The sequence below is a fragment of the Oncorhynchus nerka genome, linkage group LG23, assembly GCF_034236695.1.
Source record: "Oncorhynchus nerka isolate Pitt River linkage group LG23, Oner_Uvic_2.0, whole genome shotgun sequence".
Lineage (NCBI taxonomy): Eukaryota > Metazoa > Chordata > Actinopteri > Salmoniformes > Salmonidae > Oncorhynchus > Oncorhynchus nerka.
Window position 1 is genome coordinate 50,183,372 of NC_088418.1, and position 23,534 is coordinate 50,206,905.

The 23,534-nt window shown below is 43.8% G+C and overlaps 2 protein-coding genes across 7 annotated transcripts; both read left to right on the forward strand.

The window, feature by feature from the left end:
• The first annotated feature begins 52 nt into the window (after positions 1-52).
• Positions 53-10,927, forward strand: LOC115107001 (SIN3-HDAC complex-associated factor-like). Of its 2 annotated transcripts, none has more exons than XM_029630299.2 (6): positions 53-245; positions 4,524-4,651; positions 5,298-5,397; positions 5,650-5,761; positions 6,013-6,163; positions 7,919-10,927. In XM_029630299.2, the coding sequence occupies exons 2-6, from the start codon at positions 4,524-4,526 to the stop codon at positions 8,121-8,123; spliced, it is 696 nt and encodes a 231-aa protein (XP_029486159.1). In that variant the 5' UTR covers positions 53-245; the 3' UTR covers positions 8,124-10,927. The 2 variants fall into 2 exon arrangements, with proteins under 2 accessions (XP_029486159.1, XP_064864270.1); XM_065008198.1 differs by lacking the exon at positions 53-245 and adding an exon at positions 1,972-2,162.
• A 3,659-nt stretch (positions 10,928-14,586) lies between these two features.
• On the forward strand, positions 14,587-22,507 carry LOC115107002 (caprin-2-like). Of its 5 annotated transcripts, none has more exons than XM_029630301.2 (21): positions 14,587-14,740; positions 15,489-15,738; positions 15,844-15,906; positions 16,010-16,096; positions 16,684-16,919; positions 17,066-17,148; positions 17,298-17,438; positions 17,554-17,594; positions 17,745-17,978; positions 18,103-18,141; positions 18,216-18,362; positions 18,570-18,654; positions 18,747-18,799; positions 18,922-19,050; positions 19,161-19,232; positions 19,338-19,490; positions 19,629-19,782; positions 20,505-20,681; positions 20,953-20,993; positions 21,113-21,179; positions 21,276-22,507. In XM_029630301.2, exons 2-21 carry the CDS (start codon positions 15,502-15,504, stop codon positions 21,854-21,856), a joined length of 2,820 nt encoding a protein of 939 aa, XP_029486161.2. In that variant the 5' UTR covers positions 14,587-14,740; positions 15,489-15,501; the 3' UTR covers positions 21,857-22,507. The 5 variants fall into 5 exon arrangements, with proteins under 5 accessions (XP_029486161.2, XP_064864272.1, XP_064864271.1 ...); XM_065008200.1 differs by having other exon boundaries at positions 20,505-20,618; XM_065008199.1 differs by having other exon boundaries at positions 18,273-18,362.
• Positions 22,508-23,534: the final 1,027 nt, after the last annotated feature.

The window sequence follows — 23,534 nt, forward strand, 5'->3', positions numbered from 1 at the left end:
AATCCATTGGCTGAGAGAGCCAGAGGTCTCGCCCCTCTGACATTTTCCTCCAATGGGTTTTGAAAACAAGTTGAGGAGCGAGGACGCGAACTTAAACAATTGAGATTCTCCCTAGACACGCAAGTAAAACTGCAACATCCGAACGGTGTGGACGTTAATGGTGTATTCATTGTTACATGAGTTTAAATAGCTTACTAACGACGTTTTTATACCTATTACAACTCCATCATTGATTATAAATCAAGGTAAGGACATTACTTTGTTTGAAATAGAATTGACTGTCTGTCAAGCTTCACATTATGCCTGAAGTTATTCGAGGATGTAGGCAATTTAACATGGTTAAATATCTCTAAAAAGCAATTTAAACGTTAATTTCTTATTCTAAATTGTTTTAAACTTTGAGTTAATTCACATTTATTTCTGTGTTTTGTCAGCGAATGACACACTGGAAATGGTATTCGTGTTGGGCGCTCATTTCTTCTTCTGCTTGGTATCCAGTGACAATGAATGCTCACATTCTTTGATCAGGACTAAAGTCCTACAAATGTTTTGTTTTTGTGTAACAACACTATTTTAAATAGTTATGTAATATTTTTTATTTTCAAATAACGTATTGATGTTATGTAGACTAGGCTGGTTTCGTTCTCATTAGACACCATACCGCCGCATCAACAAAACCTTCAATGCAAACAGTGTAGGCTAGAATACTTGACTAGGAGTTAATCATTTCGTTGCGTTATAACCTTTTTTTATTTGATCAAGTAACGATTACAGTCTGAGTAAAAGATTTTGGATGTCGTTTGTGAGTGACATTTGGGTGCTAGGTGGGTGTGTGGCTCAGCGCCAAACATGCCACTGGTCCCCTTCCAATATTGTTCAACCCTGTAACTTGTTTGCATGCATGGACTGTTGTTCAGGTATTCTATCCTTAAATAATTAACACTTGTGTTAATAAACTTCCTAACAGTGGGTAGCAACCAGCTTCTCTGAAACGTGCATGTGTTTACAGTCCGGCCGTGGGTTTGGAACCTTCCCACTGCGCACTGACGCACAATAATTCTGATAACAAAGACGTGGAGAAAGAAACAGTATAGCAGCAGCGGTGTTGTGTCACGTGGTAGTAATTGTTTTCGGTGGTTTCACGAACTGGTAGAAGCAGCATTCGTACTCGTAAGGTCAAATTGTGTCTGAATATAGATGCAGTTTATGATGCAGGAGAACTAGAGGGGACCGTGCTTTCTCGGTGGGTGGTGATCGATGTACATTCGACACATGCAAGTCTTTAAAAAATATATATATATTATTCTAAAAACCAGTCTACAATGCAGTGTTTGTTTTCATTTGATCCAATTATTGATGAAAAACGATTAAAATCAGTTATTTTGAACGTAGTAAATTTCGCAAGCACATCACCTGTTCAGTGTACAGTCGGCGCCATGCCGCCCCGCCTTGTATCCTTCGAAGCATGTTGGCAATGAGGCCTATATAAACTCAACAAAAAAAGAAACGTCCTCTCACTGTCAACTGCGTTTATTTTCAGCAAACTTAACATGTGTAAATATTTGTATGAACATAACAAAATTCAACAACCTGAGACAAACTGAACAAGTTCCACACACATGTGACTAAGAGGAATTGAATAATGTGTCCCTGAACAAAGGGGGGTTCAAAATCCAAAGTAACAGTCAGTATCTGGTGTGGCCACCAGCTGCATTAAGTACTACAGTGCATCTCTTCCTCGTGGAAGAGAGTGCACCAGATTTGCCTGTTCTTGCTGTTACCCCACTCTTCTACCAAGGCACCTGCAAGTTCCTGGACATTTATGTGGGGGGGGGGTCTTATCACTCAAACCTCCGATCCAACAGGTCCTAGACGTGCTCAATGGGATTGAGATCCGGGCTCTTCGCTGGCCATGGCAGAACACTGACATTCCTGTCTTTCAGAAAATCACGCACAGGGAGAGAGGGAGGAGGATGTCTTCCCTGTAACGCACAGCGTTGAGATTGCCTGCAATGACAACAAGCTCCGTCCGATGATGCTGTGACACACCGCCCCAGACCATGACGGACCCTCCACCTCCAAATCGATTCCGCTCCAGTGTACAGGCCTCGGTGTAATGCTCATTCCTTCGGCGATAAACGCGAATCCGACCATCACCCCTGGTGAGACAAAACCGTGACTCGTCAGTGAAGAGCACTTTTTGCCAGTCCTGTCTGGTCCAGCAACGGTGGCTTTGGGCCCATAGGTGATGTTGTTGCCGGTGATGTCTGGTGTTACAACAGACCTACAAGCCCTCTGTCCAGCCTCTCTCAGCCTATTGCGAACAGTCTGAGCACTGATGGAGGGATTGTGCGTTCCTGGTGTAACTCGGACAGTTGTTGTTGCCATCCTGTACCTGTCCAGCAGGTGTGATGTTCGGATGTACCGATCCTGTGCAGGTGTTATTACACGTGGTCTGCCACTGCGAGGATGATCAGCTGTCCGTCCTGTCCCTTGTAGTGCTGTCTTAGACATCTCACAGTAAGGACATTGCAATTTATTGCCCTGGCCACATCTGCAGTCCTCATGCCCACTTGCAGCCTGCCTAAGGCACGTTCACGCAGATGAGCAGGGACCTTGGGCATCTTTCTTTTGGTGTTTTTCAGAGTCAGTAGAAAGGCCTCTTTAGTGTCCTACGTTTTCATAACTGTGACCTTAAAATTGCCTATCGTCTGTAAGCTGTTAGTGTCTTAACGACCGTTCCACAGGTGCATGCTCATTAATTGTTTATGGTTCATTGAACAAGCATGGGAAACGGAGTGTAAACCCTTTACAATGAATATTTGTGGAGTTATTTGGATTTTTATGAATTATCTTTGAAAGACAGGGTCCTGAAAAGGGGATGTTTCTTTTTTTTTGTAGAGTTTACGTCAGAGCTGGTATTATACAATCGTTTGTGCGCTAAAGATTCACGACTGGTCCTGCTGGCCACATGTATGGCTTTTACAGTGTATATATTTTTTATGTAGGTAGGCTATTACATTCACCGCGGTTAGCTTAACCTTTTTAATGTCTTTGGCACGATGAAACAAAAAAAGCTTCAATCACGATGTATCAACTCCCTTTTATCCGTTTTCACATCATAATCGGATCTGTTTACCACGGACAAGCGAGCATCACATGGATGCTACCACATGCCCGCATCCCTGCTATAGGGAGCCGGGACCACATGGCTTTTTGTTGCATCAGCACTGTGGTTGCATAACAGCGTCACGGTACATGGACAGGCTGTCCTGTTCCGGTCTCATTGACGTGATAACCTAGTTCTCTCTGTCTGGAACTCTGGGCCGTGCAAGCATTAAGGGGGCTCGTCTCCTCAGGGATTGTGTGATGCAGGCCTATGACTGTATTATGTTCGTAGTAATGCTTGAACAGGGCCATAACCAGGTTTTTAGTGAGGTCCTGAAGCTCATTTACTGCTTTTCTATACAATTTAAAACACTTCCAAATGCTATTTGGAGAACAACAAAACTGATTTGGGCCATTTATAAACTTGGCTGCTGTAGGTTGTTTCACCTCAGTCAATCGACAAACACAGCCTATTAGCGATACAATTGTAATGTTCAGGGGGGGAAGTATGATACATGATTCACACTGTAGCATCAGATGAAATGGAAACTTATTACATTTTCATAGAACTGTATCGTTTGCATTTTATTATAGGCCTATAGGGAAGATGTATATTGATCTATTGTAGATGTATACTAATCTTCTAACGTTTTTGATAATATTCTAACATATTTTCTCAAAAGACCACCCCACATGAGGCACTGACTCCAAGTTTGGGAACCACAGTACTAACCTCTGAGTGCTTCCTCTGCGTTCTCCTGCAGGCGTGCCTCAGCCTCACCACACCGCGATCTCTCGGTAGCCTACTTGCTCTCTTTAAATCAAAGTCATGACTACTCAGTACATTTTTTTCTTTATCCTGTTGAGATACGCCACCGTTAAACGGAGCCTACTTCATCCTTCTAGCTGGTTTGGTCATTCTAGCCAGAACTCTTAAACGTTGCCACATCAGAAGTCTCCTGGCAGCTAGCCACCTGACTGACATGTCTATCAGAAACGACTTACCAGTTCTGCAGTCATTCTTCAGGAGTTGTTTTGTTTATTTGGGGGATCTGTAGACGGGAGTCGTGGGACAGTTTTAAAATTGTATTTTTTCACGTTAGACAAAATGACCGAGGTCCGGACTTCTGTGTCCTCGTATGTAGTTACGGCCACGTGCGTGAATTATGAAGACTGTTAATCCATGCTGCTGTTGATAAGAGGAAACTCTTATGAACAGTCAACCTTTTGAATAAAAACAGTTAGTCGCCCGACCTGTATACTGTTGAATCAGTGATTAGGCTATCCTCTCCAAGAAATAGATTGATGGGTGCGTCATCATAATTCTTGCCAGAATACATATCCATAGATTGTACATAAACACATGTGATTCTAAGCTGTCATTGCTTCATTCCTGTATCTCCTGTGTGTCCCAGATGTTTGGCTTCCACAAGCCCAAGATGTACCGGAGCCTAGACGGTTGCTGTATCTGTCGGGCCAAGTCCTCCAGCTCCCGCTTCACCGACAGCAAGCGCTACGAGAGGGACTTTCCCAGCTGCTTCGGGTGAGTGGACCACTCCTCTATACACTGGCTCAGACCCAGAGCAGGTCCAGCTCTCAGCCTCCCTCTGCAGCTCAACTCTGGGGGTAGAGAGGTCTGAGGCCTTAAGACTTTCTCCATCAGATTTAGACAGTAAAGTCATCACATTCTTTTTAGGATTTTTGTCAATGCTCATTCTCATGACTATGTGACTCCTTCTTAGAGCCATGCACTCTGTAATGCAATTAGATATTCATTGCGTTTTGGAGACTGTTTTGTTTTAACTCCCAATGCAATAACCTAAATAATTGATCAACTCCTTGGGTAAAATACTCAAACTAGGACACACTTCCCTTTTCATCTCATTTAAATAAGTATTTTTGTTTGAAACCAGAATTTAAAGAGTTTAACATCCTCACCTTGTCACTCTGCCTCTCTGCTATTGGCCGGGCCAGTATGCGTCAGTCCATTGCTATGGTAACCAGTGATGTGAGTCAACAGGAGAAGCGCTCTGGCAGAAAATAGCTCTGACCGACTCCCACTGACTGGAGCAGGGATAATAATAACCGTGCACTGAGCTTCAAGGCTGTCATCATTCATTCTCTCTCACACACACCTCTCTCCATATGAAACTCATCCTCATTCTCTCCTCTATAATGTGTCCCTCCAGGCTGAGTGAGGTGCGTTTTGGGGAGATCTGTAATGCCTGTGTTCTCCTGGTGAAAAGGTGGCAGAAACTCCCAGCCGGATCCATAAAGAACTGGAATCATGTAAGGCCTCTCAGAATCCATCCATACTCCCTGTCCTACTCCCATCCACTCTCACTATTCCAAATAATAAGTCGTAAGACAACACTTACAGGGGGGTGACTGACGCAACACCTGTAGGCGTATAATAACCGCTTTTCCTTAGATGCAGTACACCCTGTTTGTTGGCTGTCCTATAGGCCATTCTATACATTCATGCAGTTACCTTGGAAACAGACATCCATCCTCACTCAACCCTTCTCTCCTGTGTCACAGGTTGTTGACGCTAAAGGTTCAGGGTCAAGCTGGAAGACCGTGAGGTCCAAGAAGATGAATAGAGCCAGGCCAAGCCAGATCAGCCGAGTGCAGAAGGAGCTCAAGAGACACAGTAAGCAGCTGATACTCTGTCTCTCGGCTACGCTGCCTTGTGCAGTGCAAACTTTGGTGTTTCAAAAGTAAATGTATCACAGCTCTTCTCTCCATTATTTATCCTTCCTAAAGGGCTGTGAAACAAGAGACCTCGATTTATATTTTTGGACTAATTCCAAAATGAATATTAGATGTTTATCTGAACCATGCCTGCTACGTTATGAATAAGTTGAGAAGAGTTTCTGATTGTGCTCTGCCTGGCCCCCACAGACTCTGACGCCCACAGCACCACCTCCAGTGCCTCCCCCGCCCATTCTCCCAGCTACAGCAACCAATCAGATGAGGGCTCGGACGTGGAACTCTCACCAGGTGCCACCCACTCGCCAGTCTTCTCTTTCCTGGACCTCACCTACTGGAAAAGGTAATGGCCGGTCTGGTGGAATCGGGGTCATATTTATCAGGCACCAAAAAGACTGAAACTAATGAGGAATTACATGAACTTGTCCATTGAGAAACACACGTTTCTGTTGCAAAATGCCTTGCTACAGTGTGCACAAATGAATACATCTCATGTTATACTCCACCAGTTTGGGTTCCTCATAATCAATGCATCATTAAAGACAATACTGTGCAGCCGTATTCATCAACATGGCCAAGGCTTTTTTTGTTTGTTTGTCAATCACCGCATTCTTATCGGCAGACTCAACAGCCTTGGTTTCTCTAATAGCTGCCTCACCTGGTTCACATGCTACTTCTCAGACAGAGTTCAGTGTGTCAAATTGGAGGGCCTGTTGTCCGGACCTCTGGCAGTCTCTATGGGGGTGCCACAGGGTTCAATTCTCGGGCCGACTCTTCTCTGTATACATAAATGATGTCGCTCTTGCTGCTGGTGAGTCTCTGATCCACCTCTACGCAGACAACCCCATTCTGTATACATCTGGCCCTTTTTTGGACACTGTGTTAACTAACTTCCAGATTGGGTGGGTGTCAATGCCATACAACTCTCCTTCCGTGGCCTCCAACTGCTCTTAAATGCAAGTAAAACTAAATGCATGCTCTTCAACCGATCGCTGCCCACACCTGCCTGCCCGTCTAGCATCACTACTCTGGACGGTTCTGACTTAGAATATGTGGACAACTACAAATACTTAGGTGTCTGGCTAGACTGTAAAACTCTCCTTCCAGACTCACATTAAGCATCTCAAATCCAAAATTAAATCTAAAATCGGCTTCTTATTTCACAACAAAGCATCCTTCAGTCATGCTGCCAAACTGACTATCCCACCGATCCTTGACTTCAGCAACGTCATTTACAAAATAGCCTCCAACAGTCTACTCAACAAACTGGATGCAGTCTATCACAGTGCCATCTGTTTTGTCACCAAAGTCCCATTTACTACCCACCACAGCAACATGTATGCTTTCGTTGGCCTGCCCTTGCTTCATATTCGTAGCCAAACCCACTGGCTCCAGGTCATATACGTTTTTGCTAGGTAAAGCACCGCCTTATCTCAGCTCACTGGTCAGCATAGCAGCACCCACCTGTAGCACGTGCTCCAGCAGGTATATTTCACTGGTCACCCCCCCAATGCCAATTCCCCCTTTGGCCACCTTTCCTTCCAGTTCTCTGTTGCCAATGACTGGAACGAACTGCAAAAATCACTGAAGCTGGAGACTAATATCTCCTTCTAACTTTAAGCATCAGCTTATAGATCACTGCACCTGTACATAGCCCATATGTAAATAGCCCATACAACTACCTCATCCCTATATTTTTTGGCTCCTTTGCACCCCAGTATCTCTACTTGCACCTTCATCATCTGCACATCTATCACTCCAGTGTTTAATTGCTAAATTGTAATTATTTCGCCACTATGGCCTATTTTATTGCCTATTTACTCCCTTATCTTACTACATTTGCACACACTATATAGATTTTTCTATTGTGTTATTGACTGTATGTTTGTTTATTCCATGTGTAACTCTGTGTTTGTGTTGCTTTGCTTTATCTTGGCCAGGTCGCAGTTGTAAATGAGAACTTGTTCTCAACTGGCCTACCTGGTTAAATAAAAACTCCTTAGCCCTATTTAATCCTCCTTCATGGTACATTTGTTTGATTTGATTCCCTCTCTCACTATAGTGCTTTGCTGTCTTGACCGTCCTCTGTGGGTTTTAGGCAGAAAGTGTGCTGTGGCATCATCTACAAGGGACGCTTCGGAGAGGTACTCTTAGACCCCCACCTCTACAAGCCCTGCTGCCAGAAGAAACAGCAGCACCAGCCAAAAGAGGAAGGAGAGGAGGAAGCACAGGCGAGCAGAGCGAACGTGATGCGCCACGCCCCAGCGAACAGCTCCCCGCCCCCCCGGGTTGAAGAAGATTAGGGGAGGGCACTCTACAGAAGTCTGATGGAGACCGTTGGGATTTTATGACGTCCTGGGCCGTCTACTGGGATTGCTTTCTATTCCGGAGCAGCTGGACTACTTATCAAATGTTGTGTTCTGTACTAGGATGCAGTGAGGTTTGTTCTATTATATCTGTAAACAAATATTGATTCTTTCTCTCCGAGTGCTGTGAGATTGTGAATATTCACAATTTGGTTTCAATATGAAATTTTGGATTCACAAAAGCTGTATGAGAAATGGCGACCTCTGGAACTGTATATTTTTGTAGTAGGATAGAGCCATATCCATTAGGATAGAGAACAGCCATCCACACTCTGCCTTCTCCTGTCCTGTACCTCACACATATGTGTGTGCAAACTCACACATCGGCCCTGGTCACTTTCTGAAAGGAAAGGTTTTTTCCCTTATGCCACATGATCACTGATCGGACACCTAATATTGTTAGGGTAAAGCTGTAGAAAATGTCATTTGATAAATTATGTCAGAGGTGTGAAAAGTGGGAAGAAATGATGCAATTTTAAAGAATTTGTCCAGAGCCTTATTATTTGTTATAGGGACACGTGTACACAACCAATGTCGTCATATCCACCCTTGATTGTGCACCAGGTGTACTCTGTTGAGATATTGACACTATACTCTTTCCAGTGCACGTTTAATATGGAAGGCCAGTGATCTTGTTCAGTGTTTGGATGTACGTACAAAGCACATTCAAACGTTTTAAGGGAGCATGTAGTGTGCCCTCTAAGCAGTGATCTTGATGCAAGCGCTCTCGATCGCCAGTCCTCACCTGAACCAATATAAGCTAAAACCCACAAACTGACCTTGGCGCAGCACTTTTTGAGCACTTCCTATCTCAGTCTACGGACAGTTTCATTTAGTTTCCTAGCCCCTTAGAGCATATCTGAAGGTGATGGTATAGTGGACACTTATTTATTCCTTTCAAATCTGTGAACACAAACAGGGTTCTGGGAAGGGGCCTATGATGTCAAAAGACTAGCTGAGTGGGCCAACCAAAAAGATTCCCTGGTTTTCTCCTATTGAGAGATTTGATGCCTTGTAATTGTACTTTAGGTTTGAGGCCTTCCAATAACTGTTCCATGTCCTGCAGGACTCGGTTGTACAAATCCACCTACATCTTTTGCATGATGACCTTAGGGGTGAAATAACACTATTTTTTGTCTGTCACTTTGCCTCTGTTTGGGACAAAATACAGTACAGTTCTGAATATATTTTTGAATATAAATGGACAAGACTACAACGTAGTGAATAGGCCACCAACATTTAGTTCTTAGTGTTCGTCCCAAAACTGTCATGGCTATTGAGGCTGGTTCTATACAATTGTCAGTACAAGGTCAATTTCATCTAAACACATCCCTCATGTAGGCTACTTCTGGCTTCACTTTTATTTCAAGAAATGTATTTTCTTGTTCTGTACCTCCATGTTCATATAATTTAAATGTTCTTCAAACCACGGTAAGATTTTTTTAAACGGACACATTCTGTATTTATGTTGCATACCGGGGGTATTGCAGAGCTCTGTCAATGCATGCGTGCAGCCTAATTGTGGACATTCAGTCAATGTATATGTTATATTAGTATCTAGATGTGCAAGCTCACATGCCAAATGAATGCAAACTCATTATTCCGTGAGCTATCATGTTCAATATACAGTATTTTTATCCTCTGCATATGGTTAATATTAGCACTGAGTGTACAAAACACTTCCTATTTCCATGACACAGACAGACCAGGTGAAAGCTACGATCCCTTATTGATGGAATCTGTTAAATCTCTTCAATCAGTGTAGTTGAAGGGGAGGAGACAGGTTAAATAAGGATTTTTAAGCCTAGAGACAAATGGAAACATGGACTGGGTATGTGTACCATTTAGGGAGTGAATGGGCAAGGCAAAATATTTAAGTGCCTTTGAACGGGATACGGTAGTAGTAGGTGTGAGACGCACCGGTTTGAGTGTCAAGAACTGCAACGCTGCTGGGTTTTTCACGCTCAACCGTTTCCCGTGTGTATCAAGAATGGTCATCCAGCCAACTTGACACAACAGTGCGAAGCATTGGAGTCCGCATGGGCCAGCATCCCTGTGGAACGCTTTGGACTCCTTGTAGAGTCCATGCCCTGACGAACTGAGGCTGTTCTGAGGGCAAAAGGAAGTGCAACTCAATATTAGGAAGGCGTTCCTAATGGTTTCTACACTCAGTGCATGACGACAGCTATTTCAACCATGGTTTGATGGTTTGATCAAAGCTTTACTACGCAACGCTATTTGTCATGTATTTATGTATAAAGGCATCAGACACTGACTCAAGTTTTTTTGAATGTTCCTTTAATCTTCAGGTTTGATTGAATGTTAGGGGAAGTGGTCATTTCTCTTTGTTAATTTATTTGTATGTGTTTATCATTTTTTGGGTTATTGTTGACTAATTTGATAACTTTCTCCTGTAACCTACCATAACCTTTGTTCTATTAAAGGCTTATACTGTTGAATTCACATTATGTGAATGTTGCCATATACTGTGATATGGATTGTATCAAAACTATACTATTACTCATAGATTGGTTTATGTAAACTAACTAGGTGTTATTCTCCTGAGATCTCCTATACGGCGGTAGAATGTGCTTGTTTTTGTCTGTGGTAGTGCTACTCGCCTGTGGTAGATATGCACTGTTATTTATCTGTCTTGGAAAGTCCTAATTCTTTCTCAAAGCTAATTTTGTATTTTTTATACACAATTTAAACTTGTTCATTAAATGTAGTTTTGCTTTTGAGTATGTCTTTTTCTATCTCTGGACTATGCCTAATTGTTTTGGCCAGGTATGTATCGTTACACAAAAGCCATGAATCTTCTTAAAGTGTTGTCCCTTTTTAATACAAGGGTACAATAGGATGGTTGAAAAGTATAAGGCCATAATTAAAGCCTGTATCATTGATACAGCCTGAGTGATTTAATACTGATTTGTTGGTCATGTTGTAGCAAGAGTGTAGAATCTTTCAGTTCAAGTAGATTTCCTTTTTATTGCCCACGCGAAGATGTCCTGTTTTGACATGGTTTGTGTTTTATAGTAAAACCATCTGTCATCATCCTCAAACAAACCATGATTTTTCTGGTCATAAAACTATTTGAACAATGATGTATTGTGTGAAATACAGTCTTTATAAAGTAGGCTAGCCCCTATAGGACACTGTAAAATGTGCAGTTTTGTCACATCACAATGCCACAGATGTATCAAGTTGAGGGAGTGTGCAATTGGCATTCTGACTGCAGGAATGTAGACCAGAGCTGTTGCCAGATAATTTAATGTTCATTTCTCTACCATAAGCTGCCTCCAACGTCGTTTTAGAGAATTTGGCAGTACTTCCAACCGGCCTCACAACTGCAGAACACATGTAACCACGCCAGCCCAGGACCTCCACATCTGGCATTTTCATCTGTTGGGGGGTGCTGAAGATTTTTTTTTGTCTGTAATAAAGCCATTTTGTGGGGAAAGACTCATTCTGATTGCCTGGGGCTGGCTCCCCAGTGGGTGGGCCTGGTTGCCAAGTGGGTGGGCCTATGCCTTCCAAGGCCCAGCCATATGAAATCCATAGATTAGGGCCTAATGAATTTATTTAAATTGACTGATTTCCTTATATGAACTGTAACTCAGTAAAATCTTTGAAATTGTTGCATGTTGCATTCCTATTTTTGTTCAGTTTACATGGACATTTTTTTATGACTACCTTATCTCTGTACCCCACACAGACAATTATCTGTAAAGTCCCTCAGTCGAGCAGTACATTTCAAACACAGATTCAACCACAAAGACCAGAGAGGTTTTCCAATGTCTCACAGAGAAGGGCAACTATTGATAGATGGGTACAAATAAAACAAGCAGTTATTGAATATCCCTTTGAGCATGGTGAAGTTATTAATTACACATTGGGTGGTGTATCAATACCCAGAAACTACAAAGATACAGGCTTCCTTCCTAACTCAGTTGCAGGAGAAGAAGGAAACCATTCAAGGATTTTAAAACAGTTAAATGGCTTTGATCGGCAAAAACTGAGAATGGATCAACATGGTAGTTACTTCACAATACAAACTAACCTAAATGACAGAGTGAAAAGGAAAAACAGGCCAAATATACGAGTTGCTAACCAAAACAACATTGATGTTCCTGTGGCCTAGTTACAGTTTTGACTTAAATTTGCTTGAAAATCCACGGCATGATTTGATAATGGCTGTCTAGCCATTATCAACAACCACCTTGACAGCCTGAAGAATTGAAAAAAGAAAATTGTGCAAATATTGTATAATCCAGGTATGAAAAGCTCTTAGGCTTACCCTGAAAGACAGCTGTAATCACGGCCAAAGGTGACTCTAACATGTATTGACTTGGGGTTGTGAATACTTATAGGCATTTCATTTTCAACAAATTTGCTAAAATTTCAAAAAATATGTGTGTTGGGTGAGATTTTTATGTCATCCATTTTGAATTCAGGCTGAAACACAACAGCATATGGAATAAATCAAGGGGATGAATACTGTCAGAAGGCAATGTATGAACACTTCATAAGACATGAAAACAATGTTCAGAATTACAGGACATTGGCTTTAAAACTGATTGCTTTATACTCTTCTAAACGTCAACCAAAAATAATAGGACAAAATTGACTGAAGCATCCAATTAACTTTTCAAAGGAATCAAAATCCTCTTGTAGCCTCACTCTAGATTAGAACTAAAGTTATTTGTTCAATTCCATCATTTCCTTGTAGTCCTTCATTTTCTTCATTTCATGCACTCGTGTTATTTACACACTTACATTTCTTTTGTCTTTATATGCCTCTATTTAGTAAAAAAATAAAGTTATTTTGTTTTATTTTCCTCTGTGACAATGTATTTTTTATTGATTCAATGGCAGTTCTTATTTTGAACCGATTTCTAGGCCTTTTCTCCCGCTTCGGAAGCTGTCCCTATAATGTATATGGTCCCAACACTGAGTTATAGACTATAACGTTTCTTTGGCTGTGCTAGTAAGTTCTATGTTTTCATCTATATGTCTTTGCTAGGTAAAGCCCCGTCTTATCTCAGCTCACTGGTCACCATAGCAGCACCCACCCGTAGCACGCCCTCCAGCAGGTATATTTCACTGGTCACCCCCAAAGCCAAATGCTCCTTTGGCCGCCTTTCCTTCCAGTTCTCTGCTGCCAATGACTGGAACGAATTGTAAAAATCACTGAAGCTGGAGACTCATATCTCCCTCTCTAACTAGTAAGCACCAGCTGTCAGAGCAGCTCACAGATCACTGCACCTGTATATAGCCCATCTGTACATAGCCCATCTGTAAATAGCCCATCCAACTACCTCATCCCCATACTGTTATTTTTTTTCTTCTCCTTTGCACCCTAGTATCTCTACTTGCACATTCATCTTCTGCACATCTATCACTCCAGCGTTTAATTGCTATATTGTAATTATTTCGCCACTATGGCCTATTTATTGCCTATTTACTCCCTTATCTTACCTCATTTGCACACACTGTATATAGATTTTTCTATTGTGTTATTGACTGTATGTTTGTTTATTCCATGTGTAACTCTGTGTTGTTGTTTGTGTTGCACTGCTTTGCTTTATCTTGGCCATGTCGCAGTTGTAAATGAGAACTTGTTCTCAACTGGCCTAACTGGTTAAATAAAGGTGAAATAAAAAAATATGTTATAATTGTTTTACTTGTTTTACTTCCATTACTCAATTTTGACATTTAACAAACTAAACATTAACATTATAAAAACCCAAACCGGTCCGTGGATGAATTACCGGTGTCGCCTACTAGGTACATAGTAAATTAAAAATATACAGTTTATACGATTTACCGCCCAGCCCTAAATTGGGATTGGAGGTGGATGCGCTTGCAAAGCAGGTGCTATATGACGTCACGTCGATTTTATGTGCCCCAGCAGTCCAAATGTGGGAATTCGATTAATGCCCTGGAACCGAGTTTGTTTGTTTACGTTTTGGAACGAGACTACCTCCTAGGCATGAGCCAGGTCCCCCATTTTGGCCGACAGCGAAGTGGGCTCAAAATAAAAGTGATGTAGGTTAAGCAGATGGAGAAGGCTTAATGAGCATGATTCTGTTTTCACATGCAAAAGTAGTTTATTTTGTTGTTGTTGCATAAACGCGTTTGATAAAAAGGCTTTATCTGCCTTTCCACATAAAACAAATTTGAAAATTCTAACATATATTTTATGGAAAATATATTTATGTTTCTGAACTATGTTTGCTGCCTTCTTGACAACAAGACCGAGCGGCACAGATTTTACTGATCGATTTGAGACTGTCGCTCCTCCCTCCCCGCTTTTGCCAATTTATGTCACGGGCCATAGCCCGGTGCAATTAGGTTTAATCGAACTCTCTCAATGTTTGAGCGTAGAAAGGTAGGCCTATATAAAGGTATGAGTTCGCACTCGTTTCCCTCTGTAAACTAACATCACTGTTTGGGCGGGTTAGAGAGGGCTACCAGTACTTTATTTGGTGTTTGGATAGCAAGCGTCGGGATTTGCAGCAACAGCATTTCCAACACACACAACCAGCCACGAGGTTAGTCAGCTGTTTTCTAAACGTGGCACTTGTTTTTTGTCAAGAATGACCACACGGGTTTTCAATTTATGTTTACACATTTTTCAAGAACTCCATACTAGTTGTATAATGAATGGTTAAGAAATGCAGTATTCGAGTTGCTGTTCATTCTTATAATTTTGGTTTGGGATGTGTTTGGGGCGTCTGTGCTCTGTAGAGAGAGTAGGCATTTGAAGAAGAGATGCGGGCACGGCGGGTCTGAAGAATGTGATACGGATTAAGATGGAAGTGTTTAATAAGATTACATAATGAACATCCACGCCTGATTCCCAAACGTTTTAAAAAATACACAACTTTAAGCATGAGATGAATCCCGTCGGCGACACTAAATGCGCACACATTGGGTATGTGTTTGGGAATAATTTGAAATAATAACAATTATTTTAATGATTTGTTTAACGTTGTCGCGTGCCATGTTATTTCTATCTGCTGTTTCCCGTTTCTCTAATTAATAAAATCCATCGTACGTAATCACACCGATTGTGCAATGGCCAAAAATGCACTATCACGGGTTTGGCAATCACCCAGAGGCTGTTGAGGCTAGCGCGTTACTAGAACATTCGCACATTTATGGAAACTCAGTGGGGGGAGACATCCTTTCTGTTAGAAATTAAATTGGCCCATTAAAGCAACACATTTCATGGCCAACATTTTCATCCTATGGACACCAGTCACGACCATTACCTGTTCTGTCTTGAACCCCCTCCAGCCAGGATTTGAACATGGTGCAGCTGTCTCCATCCCCAGCCCGGGATGCGTCTCCTTCACCTGAGTGCTCCGAGAAGGGGAGGCAGGGGAGCCCAAAGACAGGTAGCCCCAAGATTGGCTCCCATGGTGGGCTGAGTCCTCTCCAGCTAGCACTGGGAACCTCCATCCCCAACTACCAGGGCTACGAGAGTTACATCGAGGACGGCCTCATCTGCCTCAAGCACAAGATCCGCAACCTGGAGAAAAAGAAGGTAGGATGGAGGACTTGATTAGGGGTTTGGAGGGTGTTTGAGTAGGAGAAGTTACCGTTCCTTTCAGTGTTTCCTGCGTGTTACTGTAGGTGTTTGTATCCACAGATTAAATTGGAAGACTACAGGAAGCGTTTGAAACACGGGGAATCACTCAATCAAGACCAGATAGTAAGAACAGGATTTCCAACTGTGGTAATAAAAGCAGTACACTTCTTTCAACCATACGATTGAGATGTTGCCTTGTCTTTTGAACTCTTTCAATGTGTGTCAGGATGCAGTGGAGAAGTATGACGAAGTGATCCACAACCTGCAGTTTGCCCAGGAGCTGCACAAGACCCTGGGGGGCCTAACACAGGAAGTAAGGATCTCTGTTAGCCAATCGTATCATAGTGCTGCTGTGTGTATGATTGGGGGTGGGCAGAGCAGCTCCGCATGCATTCTTTCTGGTAGACCGGGTGTAATTTCTTATGCGTAGTCTGAATAGCGCTTCTCCGTTCATTTCAACCGTCTGAGAATAGGTCGATGAGGGTAGAAAGGGTATGACGTATTGGATTGGAGTCCAGCCTCGTCAATGGATTGTATACTGGAGGCTTACAGCCCATTGCAGAACTGAGTTGGGAGTTAGAACACTGCTGTTCCATTCGGCTGCTTGAATGCCTTGATTGCTTTCGTGGTTAGTTTTGACTTTCCCTGCTTCTAAGTGCATGGTCAGATAGTGTCAGTAATGTAGAACAGATCAACAGATCACTTTTTTTTTTTTGGTCCAGATTCATGATGAATCATCTTGTAATTTTGCAAGACAACATAATGAACTTCATCTTGCACCCATCCAGACTTTTGAAATCCACAACAGCCAGTCGATTGGCCTAGGACTGTTGATCAGGCCTAGGTGTAGGAGTTTTTTGGGGATTGGTTCATAGAATCCATCTAACCATCCCCCTTTAGCTGCTAAAAGCCCAGAAGAAGGCGTTGAGGAAGGAGCAGATGGCCAAGCAGGAGGTAGAGAAGAGGAGGCTGTGTGTAGTGCTGCAGGTTAAGTACCTCCTGCAGACCCTGCTGCAGCACGAGCACATCAGGAAGGACCTCCTCTCTGCCCGCAACCCCCAGCTCCAGGTTGCAGAGCTACAAAGCCTGCTTGAGCTCGCTGAACTACTGGGGGTGAAGAGGGACAACAATGTGAGGTACGGGGGAAGAGATGTGCGCACCACACACCCCACACACGCATTCTGTTGGACTTGAGGGACAACAGCATAAGTTACTATGAAACACACTCTCACACGTCTGTGTTGATTGAAGACTAGTCTGATCCCCTTCTACTGTGTCCCAGTTTGGAGGAGCAGATGGAGAGCGCAGCCCTGGTCTACCTGGACCTGCTGGAGGGGAATAATAAAGCTGTAGCCGGAACCACCTGTGAGTTTAAACACTACCTGTCCTGTACCCTTTTAAACACACCTGCACAGACACTACATTTACTATAACCGGTATCCTCAACTTTCTCTGCCATTTGCTGAACTACTTTAGCTGCCGTGTTTAATATGCATTCCTTTACATGTTTCCAGACAAGGTCCTGAAGGCTAAGTTGGCGAAGCTGATGGATTGTGGGTACTTTGATTGTGTACCGCCGCCTCCGAGCAAGAGTCCCAAGGAAGTAGAGGTTCCCATGACCAAGAAGACGGTGTCTGAAACAGCCAGCCTCTCTAGTAAGTCTACAACAGTGCAACGATTCTTATTGAAAAGCCACTTATCAGACTGGGTATAGAACAATGAATGTATACAACATTTAGTCATTTAGCTGGGTGTTATTTTGCCTTGCAGCCCTAATGATGTCAAACAAAAAAGACGTGCCTAGCAGAGAGGTAAGAACCACTGACATTTCCTGCGAGTTGTGTGCCACTGCTTTATCAACGTTCAACCAGCGTTCTCCTTAAGCTATTTACCTGAGTGCACTGTGGGTAATGCACTGTGGATATCATACTGTTGTGCTGATAGTCTGTGGGTGATGCCAGTTTCTTAACAGACACTACCTGCCTGACACAGACCCCAATGGGTGTCGAGACACTCCCGTTACTCCGAACTGGAAGGCTGAGTTCCAGGCCATGAAGGAACAGGAGCCACCGGACTCATGGGATATGGAGTCTGACTCCACTCAGCCTGTAATCCAGAATCCATGGAGAGGGGCGGCTGTGTTTATCTCCAAAGTGCCGGTTACTACCAAGAAAGACAATGCTGAACCCAAACAGGTGAGATATTCTTATACCTGAACTCTCAGGGCAGTTGGAACTTGAGACTAATTGTGACCTCTAATAATGGGGCAAGATTGGGCTAGCTGATCAATCATGCAACTCAATGACTCTGTTTCCCCAGAGAAGAGCGAAGTCTAAAAGGGAGCGGGACGCCACAGCTGTGAGTAGACTCTTGAATCTCTTAGGTTTGATGGACCTGTCCATACCACTCCATCACATTATAATTTCCATCAGGCACTTTGTGTGGACACCCCTGTGGAGGTGTTCAACTCCCAGTCTTCCTTGCCCAAGGACCCCATCCTGCCCAAGGACCCCATCCTGCGCAAGCAGCAGCTGGAGGACCTGATGACCAAGATCAGAGGCTCCTTCAGCTTCATGCAGGTACAGTACTGCTCAAAGATCACTTCCAGGTGAAAAGTCATGGATCATTTCCAATGTTCCACCTGGGTCGGGTTTAACACGGGGCACTACGTGAAAAATAAAAGTACCTTATTGGTGAAGTCCATGTAGTCCCTCAATGTTTAAGTCTGTTTTGTTGGGTGTCTAATAAATAATAATAATAATGCTGGATTAATCCCCTGTCTCCAGGATTCTCTTCTGGGTGGTGAAGGATCGCCCACTAACGGCCATCCTAGACTGGGCCGGCATGCCTCTGGATCCCCCTCTCCACTCGGTAGCCTACCACAACAAAGTTGGTATTTAAGTGGCTGACTTCTAGCAGAACAGTCAATACTTAACAGATGTTTTACCTCTTAATCTCAACAGTACAGAGAGAGTCAAGGAGAAGCCCAGTGGACCATCTCCCCAAAACACTGCATGTAAGATCTGGAGAACTGTGAAATGGCACCCTATTCCAGTGCACAAAGTTTGACCAGGGCTCAGTTATTTAAGCTTTTGACTGTTGGAGTAAGTATTTTAAGATTAATATTTTTGTCCTCAGTCCACTCCATTGCCTTCTAAACTCCTCCCTGTTGATGACGAACCCAGTCTGACCAATGGAGACGGGGGTTGTCTAGAGAGCTGTGACCTGGACCTGACTACAGAGGACCTGGCTCACGTCATAGCCATTGTAAGAACTCCCCTATCTGTTAAATGAGACTCATTGAAACAATGACATTTTCTTTTAGATCCACAATTGTTATGAAGCCTTTTATAAAGCACAATGGTTGTCCTCTCCAGGATCCATGTCTGCTGCTGTCTGAGAGTGAGACTGCCTGCCCCTCTCCTACAGCTCCTCCTCCCTCTGCTCGGGTAAAACGACTCATTCCTTTAACATGTAGGATCGGCAAGTCTAAAGTGCTTACTATTCTGATTTTGTTTAAGTCTCCCTTGACAGTGTTCCCTGTCTGTACCCAGACTCCCATCTCTGAATCTGGGAAGCAATCCCCCTGTAACGGGGTAGTGCCTCCTTGTACCCCAACCCCCACCCAGGGGCAGCCGTTTTCTACCCCTCCCAGCAGACGTACACTCAGCATGGCCCCCTCTGTTCCCTTCCAGACCATGCATTCGGTAAGTCTACCCTACCATACTTTTAACGTGGTCATAGAATGGGCAACAGGCTTTAGTCTGAATACCCATAAAATACACTCCCAGGTAGTCTTTGAGGGACATTTTAGTATGAGTCTTGGGTCTGTTTTGTCTCTGAAGGTATTCAAGGTGAATGCCCCCTTACTTCCGACTGGAGACTTTAAATCTGATATTATCCCCTATTTGGACTCCGGCAACGACCTGTGCTATGTCACCACCAGCACCCAGACCCCACCGGATTTTGCTCCCCTGGAGGACGAACACCTACAGTCGGGTATGCCAGAGTTGTGTTCATTAGGGCAGGGAATCGAAAACGTTTTGTAATGGAAAACTCAAATTCGTTTATTGGGCAAGTCAGCAGCATACCACCCTGCATACCACTGCTGGCTTGCTTCTGAAGCTAAGCTGGGTTGGTCCTGGTCAATTCCTGGATGGGAGACCAGATGCTGCTGGAAGTGGTGTTGGAGGGCCAGTAGGAGGCACTCTTTCCTCTGGTCTAAAAAAAATATCCCAATGCCCCAGGGCAGTGATTGGGGACACTGCCCTGTGTAGGGTGCCGCCTTCTTTCGGATGGGACGTTAAACGGGTGTCCTGACTGAGGTCATTAAAGATCCCATGGCACTTATCGTAAGAGTTGGGGTGTTAACCACGGTGTCTTGGCTAAATTCCTGATCTGGCCCTCAAACCATCATGGTCACCTAATAATCCCCAGGTTACAATTGGCTCATTCATCCCTCTCCCCTGTAACTATTCCCCAGGTCGTTGCTGTAAATGAGAATGCGTTATCAGCCAACTTACCTGGTAAAATAACGGATAAATAAAAAGACCAGGGGTGTATTCAATACGCATGAAATATGTTTCTATTGGACTTTGTTGGGTCCCTCCCTGTTCTTATATTGGTAAACGGTTTCCAAGATGTAATGAATACACCCCTTGTTTGTCTGTTCTTCTTAATGAATATGACCAAGTCTACTCTTATTTCTCTCCCTTGGGCAGTGAACCAGTCTGAATGTCTGGTGGGTAGTGGTGGGCAGATCTTCCTGTCCCCTAGCCAATCAGGTGGCACCATGGGCCGTTCTGACCAATCATACTACAGAGGATCTGTTAGAGGTATTGCACGTGGTGGCAAGGGGCTGGCACACTCCTACTTTCGCTCTTCTGGTGGGCACAGAGGTATTTATCCTCTTGTCTTCTCCCATCCCTCAATCCCGTCTTTCATCCTTTCACTCTATCCTATCTTCTGCGTATGCATGTCTGCTACTGATTCAGATTGAGCTTCTAAACCTTAATGGATTGGATCAAGTAAACTCTGTTCCCTTGCCTCACAACAGTTTCCACATGACCTTCTCTTAAAATTACGAGGTTTTGAGTTGGCCTTCACAACCCAATTTGTATCTGTCCCCTTCCCCTTGGGTTTGATGGGTTTCTGGCTGGTTCTCCCCAGGAGGAAGCTTCATCCCCCAGGCTCACCTGTACGGTGCTCGGGTAAGACACTGCTTCCCGACTCTGTGCGCACAATCTGATATTGTATGTACATTAGTATAGATTGCTGAAGTGATATGTTGAGGTTTTGACTTGTGTAATGGTGTGTTCTTCACCATTAGGACACTGGCTACCAGCACAGCTACAGGCGTGGTGGAGGCAATGCAGGACAAAGGCACAATAATAGTGGTAAGTTCACGTCATTCTTCTGGCTTGATACAAAATCTGATTGGTTGGGTATTTTGGAGCTTAGTTAACTGGCTTTTGATTGGTCCTCCGCAACAGGTTGGAGTGACTCCTCCCAGGTGAGCAGCCCAGACCGGGAGGGCAACTACTCCCTGGTGGACTCTGCCCACGGCGACTCGCTGCAGGGTGTTGGCATGGACCTCACCCCCCAGGTGACCCCTCATGCCCCCCACACCCTGATGCACGTACCCATGTACCCGCTCCCCCAGCATCCCCAGCCCCTCCGCGTGGCCTTCACAGCAGCCCGCACAGCCAACTACACCCCGGGCACCCTGGACCAGCCCATCACCTTTGACCAGCTCCACAGCAACCTGGGGGAGATGTTCAACACCAACGTGGGTCGTTTCATCTGCCCAGCCAACGGCACCTACGTCTTCCTCTTCCACATCCTCAAGCTGGCGGTCAACGTGCCGCTCTACGTCAACCTGATGCGCAACGACGAGGTGATGGTGTCTGCGTACGCCAACGACGGGGCTCCGGACCACGAGACGGCCAGCAACCACTCCATCCTGCAGCTGTACCAGGGAGACCAGGTGTGGCTGCGGCTGCACCGCGGCTCCATCTATGGCAGCAGCTGGAAGTACAGCACATTCTCTGGCTTCCTGCTCTACCAGGACTGAGCTATTGTGGCGGCTTGAGCCAACATGGAGGATACAGGTGGAGGAGAGACTATTGCTTTGCACTAAAAAGGAGAAACTGACATTTTCCATTTCATGTGGCAGACTGCATATCCACCCAGTGCTGGGTTCATTGCCTACCCCAGTCCTAGAGTGTATGGGGGTGTGTTCAATGTTCAAACCTTTCAGGATCACCCTTTCGTTTACCCTATAAATTGCAACCACTAACTTCTGGGTCACTAAGGGGTTGAGGGGAAGTATTCCTGGTTTGACCTTTCATGACCCCATAATGTGAGCATTTCCCCATAAATGTGGTTTTTGGTTGTGGTGCTTAGAGACCGACACTCCATTTTCTGACAAACTGTTAGATTGTGAATAGTTGTTACACATTCACTCAGAAAGCTGCCTCTACTATACACTGCTGCTGCTGTATTGGGTGTCACAATTTTAGTTCTAGTAGCAGGTCCACTTTAGTTACAATGTGTCAGGTCTCTAAGACCTTAAATGAAAAGTTATGAATTGTTTTCTTTGTTTGTTTCTGAATGACTGGGTAATTTCATTGAATGGCTAATGTATGGTTGGTGAAATATGAATTATAATGGACTGTACTTGACAATGCTAAGCACTTTAAATGCATTCCGTGCTGCCTTGGTTCGGGGGTGTATGGTGTCTGATTCTGAACACTAAAGGCCATATTTTCTATGGAGATGTGATCCTTATGTGCCTGAATAAAACAATGTTTCAGCAGTTTAAGTTGCCTTCTGTTTTTGCATGGCACTACCGCTTCTCTTGTAGCGGTTGGTCCATCCATTTAGTTAGCAGTAGGCCATGGCATTGTATCTCACTATAAATGCATTTTAGATGCTGTACAGTTCTGAATCTTAATGTACAGTCCATGCGGAAAGGAGAGTAGTAGTTTTTCCAAAGGATATGTCATCTCGGTATGGTTTGTGAAATGTCACCTCACATTAGCATCTCAGCCTACAGATCACAGTGAATTTATTACTGTCTGAGTAGTTGTCTATTCCTACAGGTATAATTACACTTAAATGTATAATCTTAGGCTAGTGACGACAGGATACTAGCAAATGGTAAGAAACACCGCACGTGTGTAACGTCACTAGCATATCCCATGCTTTGACCTCTTTCAGTACAGCAGAGAAAGAGGCCAAGTGACCAAGACAACTGGTCCCAAATCTGTCTTCTGCAACATGAATTTCTAAAAATGTTATGCTCACCAAGCAACAAGTCATTGTATGGCGGTCAATGAGTGTCAAATGTGGAGTGTGCCTGTTCACACACATCTGCCCTCTCATTGGCTAGACTGGTCTCACGTGATCTTGCCGCCTCTCAACTGCCTTCCCTTTATGACACTTCTTTCTGTTAGAGCGGCCACTTTGAGTATCTGGTTAATGGATCTGTCTTTCAGTGCATTTATATGGTGTTGAGTACATTACATTGTATTTAATAGTAAATCACATTTTATAGGGTATGAATAATGTGACATTAACACACTTCTACTTGAGAATAATGCATCTGTTCCCCTGCTCAGACGAAGATGCATTCCAGACTAAGGAAATTACCTCTAACATTTTTGGCAGTTAAATATAACAAAACATAAAATGCAATTGTTAACAAATTTGTTCACGAGCATGATCACTGTACTTTTAGTTTATGGTTT